At 46.1% G+C, this 12,160-nt stretch overlaps 1 protein-coding gene across 3 annotated transcripts in view; it reads right to left on the bottom strand.

The window, feature by feature from the left end:
• The window catches only part of LOC140398149 (transmembrane protease serine 4-like), a 50,634-nt gene extending 41,830 nt beyond the window's left edge, over window positions 1-8,804 (bottom strand). Inside the window, exon 1 of one of the 3 annotated variants that reach the window (XM_072486465.1) lies at window positions 8,556-8,804. In XM_072486465.1, the coding sequence (XP_072342566.1) occupies window positions 8,556-8,576 (21 nt within the window). In that variant the 5' untranslated portion in view covers window positions 8,577-8,804. Of the gene's footprint in view, window positions 1-1,512; window positions 1,684-4,680; window positions 4,788-8,555 lie in introns of those variants that run through there. The other 2 variants (XM_072486467.1, XM_072486466.1) reach the window with 2 other exon arrangements.
• Between the last annotated feature and the right edge of the window lie 3,356 nt (window positions 8,805-12,160).

Below are 12,160 nucleotides of genomic sequence, written 5' to 3'. Positions count from 1 at the left end.
ACATGTTCAATGACTAGTCTCCACTGCTCCCTGGGGAAGAGAATTCCGCATCCATCCTCAAATGAATAATTTCTCCTCATCTCTATCTTAAATAGGAGACCCTGTATTTTTTTTAAATTGTGTTCCTCAATTGTAGATTTCATTTCCCCTTTTAAACTGTGTAGATTTCATTTCCCCTTTTAAACTGTGTTCCCCAGTATAGATTTCACCCCCCCCCCAAAAGGGGAAACAGTGTCTACCCAAAGGTCCTACATGTTTCAATAAGATCACCCCTCCTTCTTCTAAACACCAAAACATATCGGCCCAAACGTGTTCAACCTTTCCTCACGAGGCAACTCCTTAATCCCAGGAAATCAGTCCAGTGAACCCACCTCTTCTGAACAGTTGCTGATGTTATTAGACCCTTTCTCAAGGGAGGGGACCAAACTGTACACAGTTTTCCAGATGCTGGCAAAACGTCCTTACTTTTAAGGACCCTGCTGGGTCACTGTCTGTGCGGAGTTTGCACGTTCTCCCAGTGTCTGCGTTTCCTCCCACAGTCCAAAGGCGTGCAGGTTAGGTGGACTGGACATGCTAAATTGCCCTTAGTGTGCAGAAAAAGCTTAGATGGGGTTATTGGGTTACGGGGATACGGTGAGCGCTCAAGTGGGTCGGTGCAGACTCTTCTGCACGGTATGTCCTATGTTTTTACACGGGACTCCCCTTGCAATACAACTCCCCAATCAGTAACTAATTTGTATGTAGTGGGGGGGACTCTCTGCAGGCCAAGCAGAGGGAAAGACAAACGGTAACAGTTCCTTTACATTACAACGACTACCTAAACTTTACAACAAAAACAAAACACTTAATTGGCAGTTTGGGGTTGACCCCAAGAGGTGTCTGTGTCCATGGAAAACAATGTGGGAGTGATGTGATGGTCTGAGATTACAGATGGTAACAGGGGATTAGTCTGGGATACACGAATGACTGGAATCTCAGACCTGGCGTTAGAATTCCACCTGATTTCAATTCTTGCGATCAGTTCTCTCCCCTGGTTCAAGCGGAATCCTCCTTTGGCACACTCGGGAAACCCTTGGGGAACTTTTCAGCAGGAGGACGAGGCAACACTCGCCCGATTTATTCCTGCCGACATTCGCCACCAGTGTCATTCTGCCCCTTGAATCTCCATTCCCCTGTTGTTCCCAAACCGCCCATTCTGCACCAACTTTCTCGCTTATTCTCGTAACAGGCGCTTTACGCAATTTCCTTATTCATTCCGAGTACTGTAAGCTTAAAGTTAGCATCTCTCTGCGCCTTCATTTCCCCCCACAACCTTTCAACAAACAACAAAGTGATGTAACCGAATCCTGACGTCCTCATTGAAGGGCGGTTCAATGGAAAGGTTTATGAATTGATGCCTGGGGGATATTTTTCCAAAATGACGCAATTGGACAACTATTTTTAGAACCTTAAACATCCTCGTCTACTTAAGAAAAAGAGCTAACTCCATATATTAACGATAGCAGACCTCACCTTTGCTCAGTCCTGCTAAACTCCAGCCGCTGTCGGAGCCCCTTGTGACAAATGAAAAGGGTTAGCTGATAGAGGGGAGATTTCCCCCCACAGGCGGGGGAGGCATTGTATCCGCAATGGCAAGCAGCAGATTCCACTGGTCACACCTGCACATTGACCAGTCTGAGCTTTGCTCAGTGTACTCTTGGACCCAATCTGACGCCCGCCATTAACTACATCACTCCCCACAGTCTGAACAATGATCGATAGAAACTCGAACTCAAAAATAAAGCTTGCGCCAATCGAGGAAAAAAAAAGATGGAAAGAGTTCCTCGCTCAATTTCACTAGTTATTTGTGTTTCCTGTCTGGGGAATTACAAAGCCAAGGTGCAGAGTGAACTCGCTTCAAAAACCAGTCCCAATTAAACCCAACCCATGGTCCCCACAGTGGAGACACATTTGATCCAAGCTGACAAGATCTCGTTTGATCATAGTCAAATTTCCACTCGTGATATTTGCACGATCAGAGTGTGACAGAGCAAAATAGCATGCCATTCGGCCCATCAGACTTGTCCCAATTCCTCCCAGATTTCTCCCCTTTCGCTAGATGTCCCTTTGGAATTCTCAAATCCGCTTTCACTGCAAAACTGTTGTTTCTAATCAGCATTCCGGATTCTAACCGACAGTCCCTGTATCAAGAGCCTTGCTCACCCCCGGGCGTTACTGACCTCTGCATAGCGATCAAAGCCAGTGCAAAGGGCCGGGGAGGTTTAAATGCAGGGGAATTCCGCCCCAGACCAATCACATTCCCCCTTCTACCCCGCCTCATGATCCAATTCACCTGAATCATGTCCCAAACTGCAAAGACTCTTCACCAGTCCCAAGGGGTTACACTCCTTATCTGAGCCCCGCAGGCTCCAACTGGGAAGTTTCAAAAGACATGTCAGACCCAAATATTTATTTTTCTCGTCAACTGATTAGTGGACACCGATTTGGTGTCTTTTTTTTTAAAGTAAATTTTGGTTCAGTGACTTCCACATCCTCGTTTTCAAGATGAACCCATATTCAGCCGCAACAATGAAACTCCATCAGGCAAATATATCAAAAACTATTTGTTCAAGCAGCAATTTATAAAATAAACAATTTGGTTTATTATCCTGCTGGTTGTTCATGTGCGACCACCTAACAGGGCAATTTTAGACCAACTTCAGGCGCATTCTCCCCAATTGTACTGAAGGTAGAAAGTTTAGTTTGTCAAGTTTCCAAGTGTTTGCCCCCTCTGCCCGCCCTCACTGTCAGGAGTGGGCAGACCACACTCACCGCCTGGGTACCTCTGCCATGAATTACAAGACAGAAACCACTCGAGACTCGGGTTGCCAACTGCTCCAGGATTGGCCTGGAGTCCCCAGGGATTGAAAATGAGTCTCCATTCATATCATTCATTGCCAGGAGAGAAAAAAATCATAAGGACATTACGGTTTTTAAAAACTTCTCTTTAAAGTTTTTCATTTATTGATGGAGTAGAAGGGAGACTGGAAACATGGATACAAAATTGGTTGCGTGGCAGGAAACAGGAGTGGGGAGCAGCTGATTTTCAGATTGGAGAAAAGTTTGGAGGGGAGACCCCATGGGGATTGGTGTTAGGAAACTCCCCCCCCCCCTCCTTTTCCTGATATATATTAATGATTAAGACCTTAGATCACAGGGCACAATTTCAACATTTACGGATAATCTGAAACCTGGGAACATTGTGAAATGTGTGAAGGATAGTATAGAATTTATAAAGGAAAAGTGAGTGGGATGGGCAGACAAGTGGCAGATGACATTTAATGCAGAGAAATGCGAAATTATTCACTTTTCAGAGAGACCATATTAAAGTAAAGGGCCCAATTTTAAAGTTGGTGCAGGAGTAGAGAGACCAGGTTGTACGTGTCCATAATATTATATATGTCACTAAAAGCAGCTGGAAAGGATGACATTGCGGGTAAAAAATAAGCATAGAGTATCCCAGGCTTTATCAATACAGGCCCAGAGTACAAAATCAACTGCTGCCTCACAGCGCCAGGGACCCAGGTGCGATTCCGACCTTGGGTGACTGTCTGTGTGGAGTTTGCACATTTTCCCAGTGTCTGCGTGGGTTTCCTCCGGGAGCTCGGGTTTCCTCCCACATTCCAAACAAGTGCTGGTGCGATGAATTGGCCACACTACCTTAGTATCCAAAGATTAGATGGGGTTATGGGATAGGGAGGGGGGGAGGTGTTCTTTCAGATGGTTGGTGCAGACTTAATGGGCCAAATGACCTCCTTCTGAACTGTAGAGATTCTATGATTCTATGAATGTTTAAAAAAAAATTTAGAGTACTCAATTCATTTTTTCCAATTAAGGGGCAATTTAGCGTGCCCACCCACCTACCCTGCACATCTTTGGGTTGTGGGGGTGAAACCCGCGCAAACACAGGGAAAATGTGCAAACTCCACACGGACAGTGACCCAGAGCCGAGATCAAACCAGAGACCTCATCGCCATGAAGCAGCAGTGCAAACCACTGCTCCACCGCGCTGCCCTCAATGAATGTTAAGCCTGTAAAAAAACAAACACTGGTTCAGCTTCAACTGGATTACTGTGACCATTTCTGGACACAACACTTAATCACGCAGTGACTGGTTAGCATCTAGAATGCGCTGCCTGAGAGTTTGATGGAGGCAGGTTCAATCAAGGCTTTCAAAGGGGAATTGGATCATTATTGGAAAAGGAAAGATTTGTAGGGCTGCGGGGAAAGGCAGTCGAGTGGAACGAGGTGCATCACTCTATCCTAAAACACCTACACGATGGGCCAAAAGGCCTCCTTCTGTGCTGTAACCATTTTCTGATTCTATTGGAACAAGTTAAGATGAACCCAATTGGGCATCTGAAGGGTCTACTTCTTTTCCAATTCATAGAATCATAGAATTTATAGTGCAGAAGGAGGCCATTCAGCCCATCGAGTCTGCACCGGCCCTTGAAAAGAGCACCCTACCCAAGCCCACACCTCCACCCTATCCCCGTAACCCAACCCAGTTGGAGGATGATGGGAGGGTGGAGATGTGACAATTTGAGATGGGAGGTAATGTGATGAAATTTCCTGAAATACACAATCAGAAATTGACAACCTTACCTCAGAGTTAGATCAAGTTTCTCAATCTGTACTTACAGCGAGTCCTTGAGCTCCTTCCCTGTGGGAGCTGGTAAAGACGCAGGGCCCCAGCACAGTGTCGTTGCCGGAAGTTATTCAGCATTTAGGAGCAGTTTGACTGGATTTATTTTCTGTTACTTCCTCCTACAGTAATTCCTGTCCGCTCAACTCTACTCCGAGCCCCATACATGTGATTTGATGTTAAATATTATGTGGATCTTTTGCTTGTGATTGGGCAGTGTGTTAATTATTAACATTCACACAATCTGTATAAACATTGAAAACAGCTGGACATAATCACAGTTTCCTAAGAATCTGGAGGTAAATTGCATCCCCTCCTTCACTACTCTCTTCTGAAACTCCAGCATTATGAGGCTTCCCAGGGCGGCACGGGGGCACAGTGGCAGACCCACAGTGAGGGAGCCGGGGTTCAATTCCGGCCATAGGTGACTGTGTGGAGTTTGCACGTTCTCCCCTGTGTCTGCGTGGGTTTCTTCCTCCGGATGCTCCAGTTTCCTCCCACAAGTCCCGAAAGACATGCTGTTAGGTGAATTGGACATTCTGAATTCTTCCTCAGTGTACCCGAACAGGCGCCGGAATGTGGCGACTAGGGGCCTTTCACAGTAACTTCATTGCAGTGTTAATGTAAGCCTATTTGTAACAATAAAGATTATTACCTAACAAGCAAGTCTTTTGGGACTTGTCCAAAGAGTCGCGGGCTAGGTGAATTAGCCATGCTAAATTGCCCCTTAGCGCCCAGGGTTGTGCAGGTTAGGGATGTGAAGGTTAGGTTATGGTTATGGGGTTGCGGGGGGGGAGGACGAGGAGGTGGCAGCGGTGGGCCGAGGCCTTGGTAGAGTGCTCTTTTGGAGAGTTGGTGTTGACACAATGGGCCGAATGGCTTCCTTCCACACTGTACAGATTCTGTGCATGGAGTATACATGCCCAGATATGGGGTGGGAAAGGAATTTAAGGGCAATATAATAATAATCTTTATTGTCACAAGTAGGCTTACATTAACACTGCAATGAAGTTACCATAAAAATCTCCTAGTCGGCACATTCCTCGTGCCTGTTCGGGTACACTGAAGGAGAATTCAGAATGTCCAATATACCTAACAGCTCATCTTTCGGGACCTGTGGGAGGAAAGCGGAGCACCCGGAGGAAACCCACGCAGACACGGGGAGAACGTGCCGACTCCACAAAGGCAGTGACCCAGCGGGGAATCGAACCTGGGACCCTGGAGCTGTGAAGCAACAGGACTAACCACTGTGCTACCTAAATGCAACTTGAGCCCAGGGCTGTCAGTGATGGCTGTTTGGAGCTCTCTCGCCTCAAGAATCAGAATGTTCCCTGTTCATGTTCTGCTCAGATTGACACTCCAGGGCAATACTGAGGGAGTGTTGCACCAGTAAACTGAGACTACCCTCAGATGGGCTAAAAAATAATCTCTGGGCACTATTTTGAAAAGTATCGGCTCTCTCCCTGGTCTTCTGGTCAATGTTTATCCCTCAACCAGTAAAATGCAGTCCTTTTTGAAATTGCGTTGCAGTTTGTGGGTCTTACTGTGAGCAAATTGGTTAATTAGTTACGCTTCCGAAATTGCAAAAGTGACAATCGTCAAAAAGTACTTCATTCGCGAAATGTGATCAAGATAAATACAAGTATTTCTGGCATTTTTTGAAGATTATAAACACTGAACCACGATTAAAAAGTACAGAATTTAAATTGGCTTCAGGAATGGTGGTGATCAGCACACAGGCCATATGCGGCATCAGAAATTGGGGTGACACCTTTACAGACTCACCTGTCCTTCAAACCGGGATTAACCCCCTCACTCATTCTTTAACCTGTTCAACACCCTTGTTTTTTCTATTCTGTTTCGACCTGCCTCCTGAGCACCAGTTTTCAATGCTGGGTCCACACCCACATTAACCTGCTGCTCCTTTCAGCTAGTTGCTGGCCGTGTTTGTGCCAATTCCCAATTTCTGCCGGGCAGCCTGGATCAGTCATTGTCCCACCTATCTCACATCTGGAAAATGCCTCGGCTGTTACTCCCCTGACAATGCAGCTACACTGCCTAGCGGGTTAAAAGCAAATCATTCATACAGCACTTTTCACATCCGCGATACATCTCAAAGCACTTTACAGCCAATAACCTACTTTTTGAAGTGGAGTCACTGTTGTAATGTCGGAAATGTGGCAGCTGATATGTGCACAGCAAGCTCCCGCAAACAGCAAAGTGATAATTGGCCAGATAATCTTCGTGATGTTGATTGACGAATAAATATTGGCCAGGACATCGAGGAGAACTTGCCTTCTCTTCTTCGAAGTAGTGCCATTGGATCTTTTACATATACCTGAGCAGGTAGATGGGACTTTGGTTTAATGTCTCATCAGAGATGCAGCACCTCCAGACTACAGCACTCTCGCAGTAATGCACTGGAGTATCTGCCTTGACATTTGTGCTCAAGACCGAGAGTGATGCCATTAAACAGTTACTAGTTTGCCCTCGTAATAATTGGATCAATGTTGGGACTGCAGCTTTAAGCCTCAGTATCCATCCATGGTAGGGGGGAGGGGGTGCAGTGAGGGGGTGGGGGGTGGGGGAGGGGGGGGGGGAAGAAGGGCAGGAAAGGAAGGAAAATAAAATCAACCAGTGTCCCAGCTGTTGTTCACCAAGCAGTGATGATTCCTGTCTGTCCTTCCAAGTGACTTGGGGTTGAGATTGGGATCACAATCTGCTGCTGTGCTTCCATCATTGAAGGGAGGCACAGAAGCCACAGGGGGAGTATGTGTGGCCCACCCTCCGTCACTCACGTAGCTGGGTTCAGACCTGAGAGAGGTGAGCAAGGCTTGGGGATTCAGTGAGAATCAACAGGTGCGGTGTGAATTGAGAAAATGAAAAAATGAAATTAAATGAAAATCGCTTATTGTCACAAGTAGGCTTCAAATGAAGTTACTGTGAAAAGCCCCTAGTCGGCACATTCCGGCGCCTGTTCGGGGAGGCTGGTGCGGGAATTGAACCGTGCTGCTGGCCTGCCTTGGTCTGCTTTAAAAGCCAGCTCTTTAGCCCTGTGCTAAACCAGCCCCTGCAAAGTGTTTCGCAACAGACTGAGGAGGAAATGCTTGTCGCCAGCCAGAGTGATGTTATTCCCGGTCTCTTCATACCGAGGACAAAATGGGTCAGAGCTGCTTTTATAGAATCATTACAGCAGGAGACCATCATGGCTTTACTGGCTGACTTCAAGAGCAACACAGCTAGTCCCTCTCTCTCTCCCCTACCACCCCAAAACGCCCCCTGCTGCCCCCTCCCATAACCTGCAAATTTCTCACTCCTTAGGAGCTTATCCAACCAGTTTTTGAACGTTACAATTGAAACTTCCTCCTCCGCAGTGTCAGGCAGTACTCCAAATTCACCTCATAATGCTGCTACTTCTTTTGCCAATCACTTTGAATCTGTGTCCTCTGATTCTCAAACATCCTGCAACAAAAATAGTTTCTCTCCACCTGCTCTGACCCGGCCCCTCGTCACCTTGATCATCTCTATCAAATTTCTTTTCCGCCTTCTGTCCAAGGAAAACAAACCCCAGTTTATCCAGCTCACCGAAGTCTCCCATCCCTGGAACCACTCTCAGGAATCTTTCTGCACCTTCTCCAAAGCCTTCGCAGCCTCCCTAAAGTGCAAAATGTTTTAAAAGGCATTTACATTACAACTGCAACCATCCAGAGTTTAAACAAAGAGCACCCTGCAGTGACCCAGAGTCAGGCATGTCCAGGATGCTCCCAGGATCTGTGTTCCGATATAGTCTTGGGCTAATTTTCAACAAGCAAAGAAACAATGAAACAGTCCGACCTGTGATGAAGTGAATAACGAGAGACTTCTCGCTTACCTTTCGAGACTTTTTAACCATTGTTGCTGCTCCAGAAACTGGAGATCAAACAGCCTGACAATGAACAGGAAGTGCTCACTCTGAAGGGAGTCAGTGATGTCAGCTGATCGACAAAAGCCCAGTGAGTAGAGAATTCTGTGTGAAGCGAAGGCACACTGAGCATTAGACAGAGCAGGATTGCAGAGATATAGGTGCGCAACAACATGTAGACTGTCTATACATTGAACAGGAACAGCCAGTTACACAACCACGACAGGGTCTGTCGTAGCTCCGTGGGTGGAATTCACAACTATGAGTCAGGATGTTTATGACTTGAAGAACCACCGCAAAATTCAGGCTGACTCTCGCAGTGCAGTACTGAGGAGGTGCTGCCCTGTTGGGACAGCATACTCTTTTAAATGAGAAGTGCAGCTGAGGCCTCCATCTGCCCTGGCACAAGAGATGCCACAACGCTATTTCAAAGAAGAATCCAGGAGTTCTCCCCAGTATCCTGGCTGTGGTAACCCTCACGAGGATCATGAGGGATCGCTCATTAATCTCCACATGGGACTCGTTGAGTCCGAGTTGCCAAGGTAACGGGCTGAGGCCCGTCCAGCCAGGACTTGTTACCGAGCCTTAATGATAATAACCCTGATGTTATCTATCAGTTATCATGTTACCGTTTTTGTTGATTTGTAAGGGGGAAAAATTGTGTTTGAAAACTTTAATAAAATATATATTTTTAAAAATAAATAATAATAACCTTTTATTGTCACAAGTATGAGGTTGCTCTGAAAAGACCCTAGTCGCCACATTCCGGCACCTGTTCGGGTAAGCTGGTGCGGGAATTGAACCCGCGCTGCTGGCTTTCTTCTGCATCACAAACCAGCTGTCTAGCCGACTGAGCTAAACCAGTCCAGCCTTTGAAATTCTGTCGCAGGCTCGGACTGGAGTTACTGTTAGTCCCGGGCTGGGACACTAGTCTGTCCTGGGTGCGGCTTTACTTTAGAGTTAAAATAAATTTAGTTTGGCCTTTATCTTTGTGTCTCCTGCATTACTACATCGGCCAATACCTATCCCTCACACATCATCACTAAACAGATTATGGGACCTTTGCTATTTGTGGCAGTTTGCTGTGTGTAAAAAAGTTGCAACGTTTCCTACATTACAACAGGAACTATGCTTCAAAAGTGTTTCATTGGCTGTAAAGTGTTTTGGTACATGCTGGGGTTGTGAAAGGTGATACAGAAATGAAAGATTTTTAAAAATGGATACAAGGAAGTTAGTTACAGGAATCTAATCAATGTAGTTTATATGTGACCAAGGCTTCATCATCAAATAGGTGATGAGGGCCGTTGAGTCCTGTCATGCTAGAGTTAGCGAGTTGAATTCCAGCTGTGTATGGTTGAAATTGGGTCCAGCAGACCTCCGAGGACTGTACGTTACCTACACTGCGAAATTAGGCCATAGCGAGATTGAGATCTGAAGTTACGTGAAGAATCTTAGCAAGATAGAAACCTGTACCACCTCTGGTGCAAATTAATCTACATTTAGAATAATAATAATAACTTTATTGTCACACGTAGGTTTACATTAACACTGCAATGAAGTTACTGTGAAAAGCCCCTAGTCGCCACATTCCGGCGCCTGTTCGGGTACACGGAGGGAGAATTCAGAATGTCCAATTCACCTAACAGCACGTCTTTCGGGACTTGTGGGAGGAAACCGGGGCACCCAGAGGAAACCCACGCAGACATGGGGAGAACGTGCAGACTCCGCACAGACAGTGACCTGATACACCATCAATAATACTCGACAAGTTGATAAAGTTAACTGAGGCTTTAATACACTAAACAGCAAGCCTCCAGCCACTGGACCCGAACTGGGGCCAGAGGTGGAGACTTGCCACTCTTATACAGAAGCCCCGAAGGGAGGAGCCACAGGTGGAGCCAACCTGGACAAGCCCAGGCATATATGATACAGTACAGACCAGACAATACAGTCACGTGGTTTACCACATGACCCAAGCCGGGAATTGAACTTGGGACCCTGGCGCTGTGAAGCAACAGTGCTAACCACTGTGCTACCGTGCCACCCATTGATACCGCATTGAATAGATGCTGAGTAACAACCTAGATAAATAGAGAGAAAGAGAGACAGAGACAGAGAGAGACAGAGTGTGTGAGTAGGAACCCAGTCAGTGACAGCAGTGAAAGGGTTAAGACCGCAGCCTTCTCAACAGAACACAAAACCGGTCTGTCCAGTGTTTTCTTTCCTGCAGACGTGTCTGAACCCAGAGCAGCTAGTTTCTGATCTGAATCTCAGTATAATTCCCTATTCCTTCTCACCGCATCCCCCACTCCCTCGCCCCTCTCTCCATTGTTCTATTCCTTCTTAAATATTATCCATCGGTCATGTCCCCCAGTCCTGGAGAAGGGTTGAAGGGGCTGAGACACTGACCAATGTCATTTCATCAATATTGACAGACCTGTTGAGGGTTTCAATCTTTGCATGCCTCATTTTCATTCTCCCCACCGCAACTCTTGCCCCGAGGCTGTTGATAGACTCCTGGCACTGTGCAGTCCTGAGCTATATCAGTCCTTTTTAAGCTTTTGCCTAAGGCTTTAATCCAAACAGAGTGGTGATTAAAGATGCAGTAATTGGTCTCAATGTTTTCGAGGTTCCATGACTCCAGGGTTGCCTTGGATTCTCAAGAATCAACGCCCAGTGAATTTCTTTGAATATATTTGTTTATTAGTTATGAATACCTGTAAGTCAGACAGACAGACATAAAAAGCTGCTTGATGATCTTCCAATCGGGTAATCAATCCATAGTCAATATGCTTTTTGATTGGATGTGGCACCATGGGGATGGACGTGCAAAGTGGCCAAGAGTTTGAGTGTTGGAGAGTGTGTGGTTGGAGGCAGGAATTGATGTGATGAAATCTCCAGGAATATGTGCACCCAGAGTTGGCAACCCTACCACCTCCTCCAGCCTAGTCCATTCTGATCTCACCCGAGTCTCCACACACCAACCCCCAGCTGGGAATAGTGCAAACGAGGAATTGTAACTGTAACCTGTCATGCCTCAATAAGCTGTAGGATCGTACTCACTGAACAATGACAGAATCCTATCTTATACCATCTACACAACTCAAGTAACTTGACCCTTTAACTTACCCCCCTTTCTGCTAGTGCGCTTTTGTGCATTTCTCTTGAGTAAATACAAAGGATTGTATAGGATGTATGATTCACAAACAGGCCATTCAGCCCATCCAGTCCATACTGGTATTTATGCTCCAATTGTCCCATCGTTCCTCAACTAAATCTACTTTCCTAACCCTCTACTCCCTTCACTCCCTTCTCCTTCAATGCATCTATACTATTCCAATCAGTCCCTGTGGCAGTGAGTCCCACATTCTCACCATACTTTTGGGTGAAGAGGTCTTGATGACTATCTTATATTGATGGCTCTCGTGATGCTCTTCCCACAAGAGGGAATGTTCTCTCTGCCTCCACTCCATCAAAACCTTTCAGAATTTTAAAGACCTCCACTAAGTCACAGTTAGGACTGTGGGAAGTTAACGAGATTGACAGTGAATTTGAGATGAAAATAAAATGACAGA

The sequence above is a fragment of the Scyliorhinus torazame genome, chromosome 21 (assembly GCF_047496885.1).
Source record: "Scyliorhinus torazame isolate Kashiwa2021f chromosome 21, sScyTor2.1, whole genome shotgun sequence".
NCBI lineage: Eukaryota > Metazoa > Chordata > Chondrichthyes > Carcharhiniformes > Scyliorhinidae > Scyliorhinus > Scyliorhinus torazame.
This window is presented reverse-complemented; position numbering and strand designations above follow the sequence as displayed.